At 39.6% G+C, this 19,605-nt stretch overlaps 1 protein-coding gene across 2 annotated transcripts in view; it reads left to right on the forward strand.

Annotated features, from left to right (window-relative positions):
* The first annotated feature begins 47 nt into the window (after positions 1-47).
* Positions 48-19,605, forward strand: part of TRAK1 (trafficking kinesin protein 1) — a 128,747-nt gene continuing 109,189 nt past the window's right edge. Inside the window, exon 1 of one of the 2 annotated variants that reach the window (XM_039715239.1) lies at positions 48-278. In XM_039715239.1, coding sequence (XP_039571173.1) covers positions 256-278 — 23 coding nt within the window. In that variant the 5' untranslated portion in view covers positions 48-255. The remainder of the gene's footprint in view (positions 279-19,605) is intronic. The other variant, XM_039715240.1, reaches the window with a different exon arrangement.

The raw sequence follows: 19,605 nt of genomic DNA on the forward strand, positions 1-19,605 counted from the left end.
GGCGGCACCGGCGCGGCCGCCTCTGCCCCCGCCCGCCCCCAGATGAGCGCGGGGGCGCGGGGGGCGGCTGCGGGGCGCGGGCGAGGCCTGCAGCGCTCGCCGAGCTGCGGAACGGGGCTGAGCAAGGTGCAGCCGCTCTTCCTTCTCCTCGGGCCCCTCGACCTTCACAGCCGGCTGGCTCGGGGGCGGGCGCTGCGCCCGGCGCTGCTGCCTGTGCTCTTTTGTCCCTTCCGCGCCCTGAAAGGAAAGAAGCACATGAGTGGAATTGCGTACCGAAGGTCAAGAATCGCTCGCAGAATTGTGCCTCTGCATTACTTACCGCTAAACTGCTGCCGTTCTCAGATGCAAGGGCCCCTGCATGCAGAAATAGCTGTCTAGCCGTCGCAGAGGGACCTGCAAATACTGACTCGGTTTCTTCGGTGTTGGGGATTATGGATCGCTTTTGGCAGTATTCCACTGCTTAAAATGACTAAAATATTCCATTATGGTTTTTAGCAAGTTTGAGATCTTGGTGCCTCTTTTGGTTTGCATCTGACGATTTTGAAACTTCATCTGTAGGGGAGGGTTTTTTCAGGTAAAATCAGGGAAGAGTTAGGAAATTTCCAAAGAAATAGAACATCTGTTAAAAGAGTGGGAGCCAGAGTTCATGTTCTCCCTCTCTCCGACTTCAGGAGAAGTCTCTGTGCGGACACTTTTTTCTGCCTTGCAATCTGTAACCTTATTTGAACCTTTCAGTCCGCTGAGATTAAGTCGTGGGTGTAATGGTTTTTGCAATCAGGAAGGCAACAGCAAAAAAACAAAACAAAAACAACAACAAAAAAATGTTAAACCAAAACCGAACAACAATTATGATGACCGGTTTGCCATATGTGCCTGTTTTACTGCTGTGTGTACACAGTTGCATGTACAGTTTGTAGTGCCCTGGCTTTTACCTGTGCTGGAAGTACTCCGGGTCTAAACACGTTTGTCCTGGTAGGGCTCTTTTGGAGTTACCAGAAGAAGCCTGGAGGAGGGAGTGTTGTCTCCAAGCCCAGGGACTGTATTCACAAAATTGCCTTCTCAATGGCACTGTAACCTGTTTTGACTGAGTCAGAGCAACCTGTGATGACAATAAGAAAATTATATTAAGCCATTAAGCTTACTTCACTGTTTTTCAATGAGCATCATTGCAAGCAAGGAAAACCAGGATGGTAAAAATCCTAGTGGAAGGCCAGAGTTTTCAGCTTTTAATGTGAACTACTGAGTGAAGACTAGACGGCTGTATGAACAGATAGAATGGATAGAATGTAAATTTCTGTTGAAGTGAAACAAAAGTTTCTGTCAGTTGCATGAATGAACTCCCACTTGCCAGCGGATTGAACTGAATGATGGATGACAGTAGTGGAAAAAAGTAGGATCTCTGGCTCAAGTGCAAAAAAATCCCATACCAGACAAAAATAATCTGTTCATCTTTTGTTCAATTATGAATAAAAAATTCATACTGCAACTTGGTGCCTGTTATAGGGCACTGGGCAGCACGACAATGTGCCAGGGAAGCATTAATGTGATTAGGCACATACATTTGTTTATGTGGTGCCCCATGTTTGATATGTGAGTGCTTAAAATCCCAGTGAAATATCCAACTGCTGCAGCAGCCTCTGAGCATCTGACTAGTTTAATCCGGAGTCCTGACTAATGAGAGAGGACCAGGATGTGGTACACAAGTTTTGCCATGGATGTTAATGCTTGTTAACTTGGCACTCTGACAGTTTGTGGAACACAGGTGAGAGCTGGTGGAGGAGTAAGGGAACTTGCACGTACCAGAGAGCAAGATCAGATTTGAAGGATTTGCCTGGAACTGGTGGGAACCTCTGTTGTTCCTCTGTGCTGCAGTTCACGCCTGTGCTCCTTGCTGCTTCACACATTCTGTCTCCTGTAACTTATAAAAATTCGTACTGCAACTTGGTGGCTGTTCTAGGGCACTGGGCAGCACAACAATATGCCAGGGAAGCATTAATGTGATTAGGCACATACATTTGTTTATGTGGTGCCCCATGTTTGATATGTGAGTGCTTAAAATCCCAGTGAAATATCCAACTGCTGCAGCAGCCTCTGAGCATCTGACTAGTTTAATCCGGAGTCCTGACTAATGAGAGAGGACCAGGATGTGGTACACAAGTTTTGCCATGGATGTTAATGCTTGTTAACTTGGCACTCTGACAGTTTGTGGAACACAGGTGAGAGCTGGTGGGGGAGTAAGGGAACTTGAACGTACCAGAGAACAGGATCAGGTTGGAAGGATTTGCCTGGAACTGGTGGGAACTTCTGTTGTTCCTCTGTGCTGCAGTTCACGCCTGTGCTCCTTGCTGCTTCACACATTCTGTCTCCTGTAACAGATTACCAGCTGCTTTTGTAGAAGTAATTTGATCCTAATCTTTCAGTGTGCTCTGAGGATTTTATTTATACTCTAGCCAATCTGCTTTGGGATAGAATAATGAGATTAGTATTGCAGAAATTAGTGCAGGTTAAATACTTTTGTTTTAAATACGTACTTGATCAATATTATTGTTTCTTAGTGTTGTCACTATAGTACTGAAAAGGAGAAATGATAAAACTTCTCACTGTGTCTGCTGTTATAGACTGTAAACTGAATGCAAGATACTTTTTTTAAAAAATAGTTCTGTAGAAAGGATTCTCTGAATGAGTGCAGTTGGGGCAGCATCTGGAATATTGAAAGGCAAGAGGTTAAAACCAAACCTGTTACCCTTTCTAAAAGCTCTACACATTTTTCTTCAAAGCAGTTTCCTGTGTTATTAAAAATTTTCCTTGGGAGAGGAGATAATTAAGCAAGAAGGGAGTGTATGAGTTACATTTGTTTGAAATACATTTCTTCCCTAAATCTTTAAATTTTGTTGATTTCCAGGGTTGGGGTTGGTATAGTGCTCCTTCTTCCAGGACCAGAAATAGCATTTGTAGAACATAATTTGTTTTGGGTTGTCTAGGTGTTTTATGTTGTATACTTGATACTCAAGTCAAGGTTGGTAGTTTCTTGTTAATTTGCAGAGAATTGTGTATTATTTGTTTATAATTTTGAACAATATAGCTTTCCCTCTGTCTCAGTAAAAATGAGTGCCTGCTCTAATAAGTCTCCAATATTAGGCTGGGTATTTAATTGGTGTATCTTTGAATAGCCCTCTTTTAACTCCTGCAAAACTTCACACACTACTCATTTGACTTCACACGCTGCTTATTTCCCAATACTTCCATATTAATGCAAGAACAGCCAAACCGGTAGAGCTGGTCTGTATTATTGGGAGTCATGATAACCACAGTGTGGACATCATAGCTGTGCTTTTTCCTGTTGGTCAGAAAAATGTCATTGATAGCTAGGCTTTTACAGCTAGTTCTGTTTTCCTTTTTGAGCTATTTTTTTTCTCCAGATGTACCTGGCAGTTCTGCCTCTGTAAGAAGCTTAGTGTTGCCACCATGATCAACATTTAAAAATAAATACTCTTAAACTGCACGTAAAATGAACAATGGCGTGCTGGCATCGTCCCCTGGGATGCTTATGTTGTTCCTTGATTCTGCTGGGACTGAGATTGTCACTTGTGTTCTTCAGAAAGGCTGTGAAAAGGAACAAGTTCTGGTAGTGACTGCACACCAAGTGGCTTTCAGAGTTATCACAAAAACATAGTAAGTAAGAGAACTCCTTTCTAGTCACTAAATGACAGCGATGTAGGATGCCAGTTGTAGGCAGCTCAGTTACTGTGTGAAGCTGTGAAAGGCTGGAACTGTAAAACTGATGTGTGGTCTGCAGTGCCTGTGCTGTGAAGGTATGTTTCCGTGGTCATGTATGCATCATTAAAACTCCACAGGCAATGCCACTGACACCTTGGAATGCTGCACCTGTATGGAAGCCTCAGTTTTGTGTATTCAGTTGTGGGATCAGTGCTACTTGGAGAGAGATAAAAATCTTGAGAATGTACTTCCTGTTAACATAGGCTTTCCAAGATACCAGTTGGTGTCTGATTCAAAGTCTTCCTGCTTGCTCTGTGGTTTGACTGAGATAGCTGTGAGTTTACAAGCACTTCTATTTTACTTTGTAGTGAATAGCATGATGTTTTCTAAATAAATTTCAGGAGTTCACTGATACTATTCTTTGTCTAAAACTGTCCTCTATTTGAACTTTGAATCATCAATACTTCTGTTTTTATTGGAGCCTATTGATTAGGGTGCAAAAAGTCATGCCATATAGTCATCCTGCTTATGGTTGACCAGCTAAGAGGCTTATTGATAGTACAAACAGATTAGCTGAGAGTTAATTCTTAGATTCAATTATGTTGGCAGATTTGCTTTAGTTAAATCAGTGAGTGGCCGTACTGAAGCTGATTCTTTACTTTACCTTGCAGCTTCTCTGGACAGGATTGTACAGCTTTGCTGTCCATTAGATGCTGAAAACCCAAATGAGACTGGTGCTCTATAACTGTCATATTTTACTGTGTGCATATTTGGGTTTTTTTGGTAATAATACGGATAGATTAATATGTTAGAGCCCTGTTGGTTTTGCTTGCATTTATAGCAAAAGTTAGAACACTATAGCAGAGTATTAGAAAGAAGGAAGGAAATGTGGGAAGAGCTTGGTTTAAAAAGCCCTTGCAGAGTTTCACTTCGGCTTGACATTAGACCATGATGCTGCCCAGCAGAGCACATTTTCCCATGGCTGTGGTTCCCTCCTCTATCCCCTTCCATATTAAGGTGCTTGGAATAGAGTCCTTGATGCAGGCAAGAGCTGTTTTTGAGGTTAGTTTTCAGAGTGACCATCCTGGGCAGCTGAGCAGCTGTTAGCAGGGAGCAAAGGAAACAATAGGAGTAAGTGGATGGGACTTTGGTGTCAGGAGAGAGTGAATAGTGAATATGAGCTGGTTTTGAAACTGCTACACTCCAAGCTCTGATATAACCAAGACTAGTTGTGTATTGGTAGATGAGATGCTGAAGCTGACAATAACTTGCTGCGTATTTTTGTGCTTATGTCATGTTCTTGGCTCCAAGAATGTGGCACCTGTGTGAATAGAAGAGAGAAATACTGAGCTCTGTAGAGAGGTTGCTTCTCTGTTGGATCATGGAGTGGTTAAGATTGGAAGGGATTTCTGGAGGTCATCAGGTCTAACCTGCCTGCTCAAGCAGGGTCATTCTAGAGCACTTGGCATAGGTCTGTGTCATGACAGCATCTGGATATCTCCAAGGCTGGAGATTCCATTGCCTCCCTGAGCAACCTCAGTCAGTGCCTGGTCACTCCCAAAGGGAAAAAAATGTTCCTGGTTGTTCAGAGGGAGTTGCTTATGTTTCAGTGCCCATCACTCTGGTCCTGTCTAGGAACCACTGAAAGAGCCTGGCTCTGTCCTCCCTCCTTGCAGGTATTTATTGATGAGATGTCCCTGAACCTTCTCATCTCCAGCTGTCAGTTACAGCTCTTTCAACCTCTCTTCACAGGAGAAATGCCCTGGTCTTCTTTCTTTGTCTTAGTGGCCAGTCACTGTCCTTCCTCTCTCCAGTATGTCCATCTTTTTCTTGTTCTGGAGAACCCAGAATTGGACACAGTGCCCCAGATGTGGCCTCACCAGTGCCCACTAGGGGGGAGGGATCTTCTCTCATCTGGCTTCCCAGTTAAAGGAAAAAATGTGTGAACCTCCTGCTCTGCTATTTAATAATTCCATGCTTCAAACAAAACACAGAAAAACTGCTCATCATTAGTTTTCAAAGAAGTTTAATGCTGAGTTGGCTTGTTCCATCTTTTAATAGAAACCAAAGGTTAGGAAAATGTTCATACAGTGGAAACTTTTATAGCTTAGAGAGGAAGAATGAAAACTATGGATACATTGAATTAGTTACATGTGCCTCTTTGAAGAGCTTAGTTGACTACTGCAAATTGGAATCAGTAGTCAGTACATTTTTGCATTGTATATTCATGTAAATTCTAAATTTCATATTTTTAAAAGCAGCTGCTGGTCATGTCATATTGGAACCTAATTTTAAGCAAATCAGGACCCTGTATGAATTGTGGTCTGACAGCAGCCACAATTTGGTGTCATAGGGGGACTGAAATGCAATTTTGTTTCAAGAGAGGGGTATTTAAAAGAAAAAGTCTCATCAATGTCAGCTATGAGAAATAAAGACTTTTACTGTCCTCTTTAATGTTTATGTAAGTGGAGCTTGTGTTACTAACAACATTGCCTGTCGCAGAAGGCCTAATTTTACTATCAGTTACTGCACAGTTGCATGCTTTGCAGGGGAGCAGCAGACACTCCTCTGCTGTAAGCAGAAACCTTGCAGTTCAAATCTGTGCAAACCTATTGCCACAGTGAAACCTGTAACATTAGCAGAATTGGAAGGCATTGGAACAATGTCAAAATCCTTAGACTGTCCTTTAAACCTGTTTTAAATGGAATTTCTTTCTCTGCAGCCTTCTGCTCATAATAGCTATTACTGAGGAGGTATTAAGCACTCTTGATGTAAAGTGATGAGGTGGAAATAAGTCTTTCTTTTAACATATGTTTTTGCAGTAGATCTTCTGCTGTAGTCATAAATTGCAGTGCTATCAGAAAGAAATTGTGGGCTTCTGCAGTAATAATCACATCCAGGTATTTATGGAGGGGGTGGAGACCAGGATTAACAAAAAATATTACCTTCTTGGAGCTTCTGCAAACCTACACATGTGAAGGCCATATTAAGATCAGTCCTTTATGCCTGTATTTCCTGAGGGTCATGTAATGTTATGAGATGGTAGATAAGCATGTTATGGCTTGACCCAGTGAGTTGTGACTGACCCGAGAGCCACATGTTTCCAACATGAGGCAATCTCAACTGAAAATGCTTTTTCTGATTGTCTGAAATGTTTGTAACCTTTAATTACTCTTGTATTTGCTCACGAGAATTTTACCTTCTAGTGGCTTTCTCAAAAACTGTGATTTTGCAAGACAGCAAAAGCCATTAGAATGAAGAGGCTGATAAAAGTTAAATATTGCATTTCTCTGTCTGAGTCCTTTGTCCCAAAGTCCAGAGATGTGTGTACTGTCAAATTATTGGATGTATGTTTTGCTGTCTTTTTTTTTTCTGCAGAGAATATTGATTTCTTCATGACATTCACTTGTACTGCTTTCGTCTATTAAATGAGGTTTCATTTAGGAACTGTTGCAAAAATATTACCTTCTTGGAATTTTTGGTCTTGTAATAAATTCTGCAAACCTACACATGTGAAGGCCATATTAAGATCAGTCCTTTATGCCTGTATTTCCTGAGGGTCATGTAATGTTATGAGATGGTAGATAAGCATGTTATGGCTTGACCCAGTGAGTTGTGACTGACCCGAGAGCCACATGTTTCCAACATGAGGCAATCTCAACTGAAAATGCTTTTTCTGATTGTCTGAAATGTTTGTAACCTTTAATTACTCTTGTATTTGCTCACGAGAATTTTACCTTCTAGTGGCTTTCTCAAAAACTGTGATTTTGCAAAACAGCAAAAGCCATTAGAATGAAGAGGCTGACAAAAGTTAAATATTGCATTTCTCTGTCTGAGTCCTTTGTCCCAAAGTCCAGAGATGTGTGTACTGTCAAATTATTGGATGTATGTTTTGCTGTCTTTTTTTTTCTGCAGAGAATATTGATTTCTTCATGACATTCACTTGTACTGCTTTTGTCTATTAAATGAGGTTTCATTTAGGAACTGTTGTACCTCAGGCAAATGCAACTTTCCTAAATACTTTGTCCTTTAACATTGCAAAAGCTGCAGAATATTCAATGTGAACTTCTAATGCACCGAGTTTGTTTCAGCATTCATGAATCACAAAATCAGTCTTCTCTTACTTTGCAATGGTTGAAGGGGGGCAGCAAGATCAAAATATTTGAGGTAATTCAGGAGTTCATGCCAGTACTGGAATTAAATCCAATTCTTATGAATCTCTTTTTAAAGGCTATCAATCTCTTGGGGTCACTGGATTGGCACATTCTGTAGCTATTTAGGGCCTGCCAGGGTATGTGAAACAGGCAGCAACCTCAGTAGACGTGTGCTGCACCTGCACTTTTTTTCCCCTGCATTACTAAGGTTGATAGTGTGCATTACTAATTCTCTTACAAAATAAAAATTCCAGGTGGCCCAGAAGACTTTCCCTGAGGAATGTACGACTTGCTCAAGTAATTTGAGTGCATTTTACAGAATTCAAACACATGTCTGGCAGATGGTTTATGCAGAATAAGATGGTGCTACTTTTGCAGTAGTTATTTTAGTAAGATAGGTGGACTGTTAAGCTGACAGTGGGATATTGCTATGAAAAAGATCAATGTTCAGAATGGGAACCTGGGATTCCAGAGGCTGGGAACAGAGGACTTCCAAGACACACAGTTATCTCACTTTGCTCACTGATGAATGTTCAAGGTAAGGCTGTCTCAGTTTCTTGAGCCTGACTTCCTAACATCCGCCTTCCAAAAGTAAACACTGCACCCATTTTGTACTATTTATCAGCTTTCAGAGGACATCTGCTGTATATTGACATAAAGGAAGAAAATGGGAAGGTTTTCTCATTGATGTCCTTCTGTAGTATTATATACTGAATAGCAGGAAAGAGGAGGGAAATAAGATTTTTGTCTTGGAAAAAAGGACTATTTTTTTTTGTTTTATTCATGGGGGTATTACTATCTTTAAAAAATAAATACAGAATTTTATGGAATGAGTAATGTATTGAATCTAGAAATGTTGGTATGTAAAGGTGAAGATCATAATAATTTGAAGACAATAAACATAGAATTAACAGTTCACAGTGGTTACCTAAATAATGAAGAGCTGCTGAACCCTGTTGGAAAAGGCAGTCAGATGTCACTGCATGTTGGGTGTAGATCCTGAATATGAGAATGAATTTCTTAAATACAGTGTGCATGATTTTATTGTGATCTTATTTTGTGTCTTATTCTTGCTCCCAGATGGTTGTTGAGTAGACCTCATGACAGGAAATTTATCATAATGATAGGACCTTAAATGATACACACAGATAAGCTCTGGATGCCCTGTTCCTGTGAGTGATTGAGGCCCAGTTGGACAGGGCTTTGAGGAACGTGGTCTAGTGGAAGACATCCCCACCCATTGCAGGGGTTTGGACTAGCTGACCTTTAAGATCCCTTCCAACCCAAAATATAGCTATGGCTATGAAGTGTGATTATGAATGTTTTTGGGTTTTTATCAAAAAGTACTGTGAAATTCATTATCTGATCTATGTGAATATTTACAGTAAGAAGAATTGAAATAAATTTATTTTATTTGTTAAAGTTGATGCTCCCTTAAAAAAATCTCACATGACTAGTCAACTGGTCATGTGAAATTAGACAGAGGTTTCAATTTGGGTGGACAAAAGTGTACTTTTAAGAGCATGATGACAGTAGTTCCATCTAACCACTATAAACCACATACCTTTGGTTAAAAAAATGCTTGCTAATTTTGAATACAATACCTGTTTATAGGCCTTAAAACACAATGCACAAAACTCCATTATTAAGCTTAGAACTTCCTAATATCTCACAAAATATACTTCTAGCCAAGTGTTAATGCACAAACATTAACAAATTGTTCTATTTGTCCTTACTTTTCTACTTCTTGCAAAATTTTTCTACCAACCTATCTTATAGCTACTGCTTAACTCTAATCACAGTTCTGCTGTCTCTAAAGCCTACCTTTTACAGCTTTCCCAAAACCCTCTAATTTTCTGAATTCCCACAATCATAGTTAATTTTTTCCTTTAAAAAATCTTGGGATTAAAGCTGACCTTTCTTCCTTTCTACCAACTAATAATGAATTATTTCTTGGATTTGTAAATCTAGCAGAGCTGCTTTTCCAGTAGATATGAATACAACAAGAACAAAGATGTTTCTTGGCTCTTCTGTTGCCAGTCAGCTTGTAAGCATCAGTTTCATATGGCTATGGGATTCATCTGGGTAACCAAACCGTATCTGTCTAACTGCACTGGAGGCCTTTGCTATTGAGTCCTGGGTTGACTGATACTTGTTAAGATCTGTAAATTCTGACTCTGGGTGCTCACCTAGTGGTGTCCCTCAGCCCTGTGGTGTCATGGTTGAGCACACACACACCAGTTAGTGCACTGATGGTTTGAGTCCCACCAGGGATCGCTATTTTTGCGGCAGTGAAGCTTGGAAGAATGCATTGCAACACCAGCATTTGAAAACCCACACAGCTGAAGCCAGCACAGTGCCTGTGAGTGGTTTGACTCCCCCATCCCCTTGGCTTAGCCTTTCCAGCCAGGTTGCATTTCTGATCACATTGATGTGGGGTGGTAGAAGCACCAATGTTTCTGTGAGCAAAAAGGAGCAAGAGGATATATGGCTCCAGAGTAAGTGTGCTGCTAGTAGGGTGACAGTGTGCTTTAAGGACAGCCTACACTAATATTAGGTAGAGGTGCCTGGGAAGGCACGTGCCTGAAGGCTGTGCTTCTGTAACCAGATTAGCTGGGCTCACAGTTTGCCATCTCTGCTGGGGATAGTCCTGCCTTGTCCTACCAGATGTGTGTTGTACCCCTTTGTCCACACATCTTTCGTACTGACTGTTACTCTTGGGCAATAAGCCAGGGAGACAAATTGAAAAACCTGTCTTGAAATTTTGGTTTGATTTCCTTAGTTTTAGTTTTATTGCTAGCTTGTCTTTCTTAGGGAGTTAGGTGAATGGTGGAGATGGCACAAAGGCTTCCTGGGCAATAAGCCAGGGAGGCAAACTGAAAACCTGGCTTGAAAATTTGGTTTGATTTCCTTAGTTTTAGTTTTATTGCTAGCTTGTCTTTCTTAGGGAGTTAGGTGAATGGTGGAGATGGCACAAAGGCAACACAGGAATGGCAAAGGCAAGGCCAATTAGCATTTAGTTTGCTTTAGGTGTATAATTCAACACTGTGTATTCAACCTGTGGGCATTAAGTTATAGAGGTCTCTTTAAAAATGAGAATTAATTAAATTATGTAGGTCTCCTGAAGAATGTGAGTTAATGCCATCAGAATGGAATGATTTGTTAGTCAGGGAGTTTTTGTTTTGTGGTTTGTTGGGGTATTTTTGTTTGGGATTTTTTGTTTGTTTGTTTTCTTTTTTTTTTATAAAAGAAAGATAGCAACATCATTTTCGTACTCTTGGTTGGCAGATTTGCACGGGGAGGATTGACTACCCAGTCCTGTCTCTCTTATCTGTTAAATTAGCACTAATTAGTTTGTCAAGAAGGCTGAGAGGAAATTCCTAAATGTACCTAGGAGCAAGCCTATTGTTTTGATCCTATGACCAGCAGGAATAACTTCAAGATAAAACATGATATAATGTTGCAGTGGGAGAAGTGAGTAAGAGGAAATAGGAGGGGCTGCATAGCCAGGAAAATGATCAGTTTGTAACATGACTTGTTATAGCAGATGTAATACTGTTTTCTTTTCTTTGTTCCTCAGACCTCTCCATGGAAAAGGTAAGAAAGCAGTTGTTACACTGTGGGTAATAAAAATTTTTTGTGTTTTTTATTTTTTTAAATTTAGTGAGTCCTTAAACTGAGCCGCTCTAAAATACTTAGTTTGAACTTCAGATATTGGGAAAGTAGGAGCAGGGCTTCAGGCTGCTATGGCTCTGATGTAAATCCTACAACAGATAATTAATTTCTCTTCTGAGTGGGAACTAGTGGTTCCTGATTGCTCTGATTTCTAAGTGGAAAGTGTTTGCTTTGTGACAGAAGACCTATAATTCAGCAGTATGCCAGCTTAGAACTGAGTATATGTGAAACTGAAGAATGGATTTTGGTAGGGAGTGCTTTGGATATGTAGTTGTTTTACACTGTAGTCCATTACCACCAGAGAAGTGAAAGGAGTTTGGGATTTCAGAATGTTAAAGCATTGTTTTTTCTTTAAGGGCACTGAAGACATTTGCAAGTATCTTTTATGAATTCTTACATTTTGGCTGATCTACTTTTTTTCTTTCCTATTTAGTTTATTTATTTATTTATTTATTTTTACCCATACTTTTTCTCTGGCTTTGTTTTGTATATCAGATGTTATGGAGTTTTGTATATCTCCTCATTTCTCCAACAGAGAAATTGGCAATCCATTTATTTTTTCCCCTGCTTTTTCTTCAGGATATCTATTAATGGTTTGTAAAATTCTTGGAAGAAGCAGACTTTGAGTATGAGCAAACATGGTTAAATGGAATTCATAATATGCATAGAAATTATTATTTATATTTAGCTCTTAAAACCCAAACCCAAATAACTATTTTATAAATTTCTTTTCTAAATACCTTTTCACAAAAGATACCAAGAAGTTGTTGTGGTAGCCAAAAGAAATTGTGCTACCTAACTGTATTGCCTGTCTAGCAAAATCTTCATGAAGTGCCTGCTAAAACTGACCTAAACAAAAGCATTTCTGAATAAGTGGATTAAGTAATATTTTGGATAATAGATTTTAATACAAGTTGAAAATTGAGATATTTACAGATGTAAATGCCTATCAATTATGAGAAGCAGAATATGGCCCTGTAACTCAGGAGTGATTCCTTGAGTCAAGTTCAGGTCATGAAAATGTGAATTACTGCTTTTAAAGGGATTGCTTATTTCCTTGCTTACTTTTTGTGTCTTGAGGTTTTCTTTGCTCTGTGAGAAATAATTGCAGGAGACAATGGAGTGTAGATTCAGCATAGTTTGCCACTTATGCTCTGTAACGCCAAACCCAGACTTGAGTCACAAGGATGAAACAGATTGTTACTTGCTTCTTTTTTGTTTGAAGATCCCTCTTATGTTGCCTGAAAAATGTGGAGAAGGAGAAAGGAATACAGTGATTGGGTGGGTGGGTGTGTTTTGAGGGAGGGGGAGTAGAATTTTGAAGGACATATTACAGTACAAGACATGATGTTTGGTCCAAATTGGCCAATATTTTGCTTGGAAGCCTATGTTGACCTCTGAAATTCTTGCTTTTTAATAAAAAAAAAAAAAGCCAAAAAAAAAAAACCCCAAAAAAAGCCCAAATCACTCTCACTGCATACAGTAGGGCAACCAGGCTGAGTATAGGTAGTATATATAGTATCTCAGCTGTGGAGGTAAGAGTGGAATCCTTGACAGAGAGTCTGGAATGCTTGATGGATTCTGGAATCTTTGACACCTCAAGTGTGTCTCTGAATTACAGTCTCCTAGATCTTGCATGCTGCAGTTTAGGGACCATGTCAAAATGTCAGCAGCTGCTTCCACATTTGTAGTGTTGACAATATGACCTTCAGGTTAAGAGATCTCTGCTGACGTGAGCTGCGCCCAGTGTATGTTTGTTTTACTCTATTTGGAGCTTTTGTAGTTGCATACTTCCAAATAACCACAAAGCAAATGATAGCATGAAATAACTGTCTTTTGCACTTGCAAAAGGCTTTTCTAATACTTAAGCACTGATGCTTCCACTTTTTTATTGTGCCCTGGGGTATAATACTTTTTGGTATTATAAAGCACATGCAGCTTAAATGAGAAGAAGGTAGGAAAGGAGAAAATGTATTTCTTGGCAACACTGTCTTTGTGCTAGTCAACATTTGTTCCTGGAAATGTGGGTTTGCAAATGGGGGAGTTTGATGGGGGGGTATTTTAAACAGGAGGGCAGATTTAGACTCTTTAATGTGTCTCAGCTCACTGCTGGTAAATGCAGCTGAGCATAGTGATGTTGCCTTGGGTCTTTTGTCCAGGTTTTGCTTCCTGTATGCAGACTATGTTCAAGTCAGTACAAAGTTGCAGTAATGTGAGTGTGCTGTCCACTTCTGTTAACTCTCATTCAAAATAGGAATAGCAACTGGCACAAGATTCAGACATAGTGATATAGGTAATTATTGCATGGTGTGTTCTTCAAGGGCTTATTATTTATTGAGCTAAGTTTAGCCAAGTCACTTTCACTGGAGCCTATAATCTCTTTATATAAAATTATAGCTGGTGTGAATCGAACTGTAATTCTCAATATTAGGGCTGTTTAAAGTAGGGGTCTGTCTCATTAACCAAGCTAAGTTGTGGCCTGAAGCAGGCTCTAGTCTACTTCATAACTACACTGAAATCTGATGTTATTTGTGAGCTTTGTGGTGAGTTTATCATGTTAGAACAGCTCCACCATCCACTCCCAATTTTGGGCAGACTGTGTGCAGCATTACTGTCAGACATACTTCTAGAGAGATGGGAATCAGGCCAGGGAGGAATTATTACAGGTCGTGGTAGCTGTGTCTACCAGTGACTGCACTTTGCAGTTATACAATGTTTGCATTGTTTCTGTCTTTGTCCTATGACAGACTTATTTGTCTTGCAGCCCAGCCTGTAGCTTCCTGAATAGAAAAATACAGGTTCTGTCAGGACAGCTGCTTAATAAAGGCATGTGTTGATATACTCAGGAAGAGAAAACTGTTTTCTGGGAAAATTACAAATTGCTGAGAGGAAGGACATAGCATGCAGATGGGCTAGAAAGGGTGCAGGTTATGATTCCTGTCCTTTTCCTAATCAGTAGCCTGATCTTGTGAGTAAATCAAGGCTGAGCACCTGGAAACTTTATGCAGATATAGTTGTATTGGCTGAAATAGTGCAAATAGCCTGGGTCAGTCTCTTTGAAGTGTGGAAGTACTAACCCACTTAAAAGGACTCCTTGTCTCTACCTGCTTTTTGTCACAACGGACTTGTAGCTACAGCATGCAGCACTAGAAATAAAAATTTGGCTTGTAGCAAGTGAGGAAGTAAAATCTGGAGACAGCAGTAGGTATCTGCCTGCTCCAAGCCAGCAGTTACGGGCTGGCTTACACAGAACTTTGTTCTGCAAACTGTTTGTGCCTTGGAGAGATTATGCTTTTTTTGTGAACACTGGCCCTTTCTGCCAAGTTGAAGGACATCATGTGTCTTATATGTGGCTACTGTATCTGTTACACAAGCCACAGCACAGCAACAGTAGACTTATTTAATGTGTCTGATGTCAAATTTATTTTTAAAAAGCAGTGTAATTCATTACTGGTGCCAGCCCAGATATTTGCTAGGACCACAGTCAACACTTGTGATACAGCTGTCGCTGCCATTGCACAGTGAGCTCCCCAGTTGAAGTACAGGGTCAAATTGAATCAGGTTTTTCTTATTTGCAGTCTGAAGTCTACAGCATAACCACATACATACAGCCTTCTGTTGGTACCTGTGTTGTATAGTTGGAATTAAGAATTTATGGTCAAATGGATGTTGTTTGAGGCTATATCTTTTCTTTCTATAAATACTCTTGTGCTGCAGGTTTTTGTTTCTCCACTGATGTAGTTTTTGATGATGTTTAGACTTTGTTTGAAAAGGTGGGACAATTCACCTAGTTCCTTAAAATACACTTTTTGTCATAGTCAAGTCAGAAATAAGAGCATATGTGTAGTTTAATGGCTCAATTATGGTCTTGATTTAAAAATGATACCTAGAATGTGTCTTCATCTTACAGCTCTAAGAAGAGTTACAGATTAGATAGAGGGTAGTAGAAGGAGTAAAGCATATAACTGATGCATGACTGTAAGTATGTTTGTCACAGCCAAATTGTAGCTGTACTCATCTAGTGCTTGCCCTTTCCCAGACTTTGGTGCTTTTATATAAAACTAACGAGTATCTTGCTCTGTGTTTTCTCTTTTCCTTTTTTGTTCAGTGATGTGGTACAAATTAAGAATGATTATCTGCTAAATGTCCCTTCTTTTAAGAGGGCAAATATTGTTGGACAGTGTGGGAATTTACAAAACGTTGCCTCTCTCTGCTTTTGGGATTTTTCTCCCCTCTTTCCCTCATGAGAAACAGGAAAGAAAACATTTTCTGGTGAGGATATATAGCACCTCTTCATGTTTTGCCAGTGACTAAATGTGCCTTTCACAGGTCCACCTGCAGGCCTTATGTTAAACTGAACTCATGCCCATTGACTGCTGGAACCTACCTACACTTTTTTTATAGATGAAAGAGTAAAGGGTGCAGAATGTGGACTTAAGGGAATGAAAGTCTCAGTATTCACTCCCACAGGAATACTGCTTTCTTTGTTCCCACCTTCACAGAGTTGCATCCTTTGGGCATGGAAAATCACAGACATTTGCCTAAAACCTCTGGGTGATAAATACCTGTTAGAGCCCAATGCTGACTCTGTGTGAGATTAAACATAGCTTCATATTCTGAGTTCTGTGCTCTTCTTTCTTCTTTTATTCCTTATTTGGAGCATGGGTTTTCTTGTCGATAAACCAGCACTTTTGAACACATTTAAAAGCGAGCTGGTGGAGGCATTCATTTGTAAGTATACTAAATGGACAGGAATGAAGACAGTCCATGCGTTTAGTGGAAGAAAAAAAAGGCAAAAATCACCTCTGTAGTATAGTTAGATGCTGTTGAGCATTTTAGGTTTCTAACCCTGCATCCCTGAGATTTACAATTATTTTATTGAGGAGTTTCTTTTTATGGAATACTGCTAAACTGGAGTTAAATGAAAGGAGTGTGGGGAAATCCTGTGGAAACAGTGACTGTTGAACTGCTCAAAATGTAAGGCTTTAAACTTGCTTTCAGTGTTGGTTCTTTAGTGAAATTCAAATTGAGTTAAGAATGAATGAATGTGTCCAACCCTTGAGGGTTTCTATGCTTTGCCTGGATTGGGGGCCCGAGTCAGGAGTGGCCACGTGAGTCTGTGCTGAGACAATTAGGCTGAGGACACCAGCTGTGCTATTATTAGGGGTTTTAAAATCCATGGCAGATGTTCTTAGGCTCTGTTCCAGCCCCCACATACAGTCCAGTAGAATACATGGAAAAAGAAATTCTGACAAATTGTTTTCCCATTCAACAAACAGATTTTTAATTTTTTTTTCTGCCTGTGTAACTGGACAAGATATTTTTTAACTTGAATGTATTAAAAAACAGTTTAAAGTATTTGAAACAAGAACAAAAAATGTGTTAATATGAGAGCAAATACAAGTGCTTTCCTTGAAAAGGAGGACTTTAGGGTCTAGCCAGAGCTCAAGTTTGGAAGTGCATTTGTTTTGCCATTTATGTATTTGTTTTCTATTTTCCTTCCCATTGCTATTTAGAAAGGATCCTTGCTGAATTACTTTTTGTGTAGGTATATAGTGCAAATCTGTACCTGCAAAGATTTTGAATGATGGTGATGAGACACAAGAGAAGATGTAATATACACAGAGCAAAGGGGTATTAATAATGAGATTAAAGTCTTTGAACAGAAGTACTGTTTATTATCTTATGGTGATACAGCACGTAACATGAAGAAAAGCATGTTTTTTCTTTTTTTTTGTTGTCATGAGAGTATGTGTGTGTCTTGTTTTGAATGTGTGATTTATTTTATCTCTGGAAGTCACTTAACCAGTTTAAATACCCTCAAAGTATAAATCACAAGCTTGTCTGTAGAGTTCTGATATGTCTGTGTCGTACAAAATGCAAAAGGGAGGTATCTGCCAGGAAGATGCAAGTCCGACTTAATGGCAGACCAAAAGTACATAAGGAGCTGAAGAATGCAAACAATTTATAATAGGTAACAAGTCTGTCTCTATATCTCATGTGTTACAGGTTTTTTAGCCATGGAAGTGTGTTGTTGCTAAGCAGAACAACAAATGTTTAAACAATCCCCTGTACATCATCCTTTCCTTTCTGTCATCAAAGTATGTAATGTTTTTTCAGTTAAAGCAGCTGAGATGGTGCATGAGTTTCCCTGTATTGAGCACAAAGGGAAGAAAATTCAGCACTTGAGAAGTTTATTATTTATGATTTTTTATGTGTCCATCTCTCAGCTCCTGAACTGTATAAGGCAGCTCTCTCATACAGAGCTTTTGAGTATGATTAAAGAGACAAGGACCCAAATTAAGCAATCTAACATGCAGTTCCTATTGAGGCTCTTTTGCATGCATTTGTCTGTGCATGTTTCTTGCTGGATGTTAGAAGAACAGACCATTGATCAGAAGATCTGAGTACTCATTCTCTGCATTGTTTTACCTGACACCAAGGAAACAGTGTGGATTACCTGAAGTTTTTTGGTTTTTTTGTTCTTAAGTTAGTAAACTGATTTTAATCAAAATGCTCTGATGCACTTGTAGGTGTATATGGCTGATAAGGGATATATCTCTAAATCTAGTCTGAATGTGATTTCTTCTTTTGATTCTTCTATCCCCAAACTGCTAATCTTACCTTCTGGTAAGGGTGCTATTTTAAACCATTGGAGATCCAGGTAGTTCTTCAGGTTGTTTCCACAACATGGTCTAAAAGAGCTAAGTGCATCTGTGTTCTGCACTGTGGGAGCAATGAGATGTGACTCTGGAAGTCTGTGATGGTTGAAGTGAGTGCTGTTCTGCAGCTCATATCTGGTCATTTGAGAGTACTGCTCTGGTTGTACCCCAGTTAAGCAGGACTGTGTGCTGAAACTTGTGTGTTGATAACTCAGGTTGATAGCAGTGAATAATCACTTGCTATTTGAGTAAGATTGTGACAGTTCACAGAGTCACGTAGCTCCTATGAAAAGAACAGTTTCTCCTGTGTTACTGAGATTACAGTGTGGGACCCAGAGAAAATTTAAGAGGATTAGTCATGGCATGTTGCATTAAGCCTGACTGCTTAATCAGACGGATTTTTTCCTGAAGATTATTTTGTTGGTAAAAGTGGGAAAATTGGGATCTTGATGAGCTTCAGAGGCTTGTTTTGAGGCCTGGAGCAAGCAAGTCATAATGTGCTAACATGACTGGTTAGAACATGTTTTTCTCAGGTAAGAGGTGAACTATCATATCTGCATGATGGGAGGAGACTGAGCTAAATGTGCTTGTGGTATTAAGCTTGCCTTCATAGGTGGCAGCTCTTGTTTGGCTGGACTTGAGTATTGGCTAGAATAGCTTCTTACTGTATCAACTACTTTCTAACTGAAAAATAATTGCTTGGATTAAAGTGGTTGAGTCTTGCACAGCCTTGCACTGAGAGTATTAAGCTTGGGTCAGCTCTCCCCTCTTCCCTCAATTCTGAACTTCAGCAATCTGTTCACTTCTCTGTGCATGTGGTGGGAGGAGAGGAGAAGGAAGATTTGTTACAAATACATTGCAGAAATGCATTTTCCTCTTCCAAGGATGTGCTTAGAGGAAGCAGTTGTCCTTAAATCTTAACTTTAAGGATGCCCTGCAACTCCAGTGATGCCATTAATGATGCTGGTTCACATACGTTTTTGGTAGAAAATGCTTCCATGCAATGGGTTTGAGCTGAACAGTTGACAATTATATTTAAATTTCTCTGGATTACTTTAGACATATAGGTTCTCATATGGTTATGTATCTTTGTGGGTAGATGGAGCAAAACTCATTCTCTCACTGAGCATATGTTCTAAGTCTCCTCTGTGAGAACGTACAGGAGCCTACTAGTCAGTTTTATTCCTTCTTCAGCCTTAATCAGTATATTGTAAATAGTGTGGGAACTACCGTGTTAGGGGTATGTGTGTATTTGTTTTATGAAGGTGCATTTGCTAATTGATATGCTGATAGATTAATGCATACTCCTTGGATGTATTGAAAATGGATTGTGGATTTGTTTGTTTACTTAGTAATTTATTTTTTAAATAGCCCTCCCTTCTGCAAGTTTGACATTT

The sequence above is a fragment of the Passer montanus genome, unplaced genomic scaffold (genome assembly GCF_014805655.1).
Source record: "Passer montanus isolate IOZ18808 unplaced genomic scaffold, ASM1480565v1 scaffold32, whole genome shotgun sequence".
In the NCBI taxonomy this organism is placed as follows: Eukaryota; Metazoa; Chordata; class Aves; order Passeriformes; family Passeridae; genus Passer; species Passer montanus.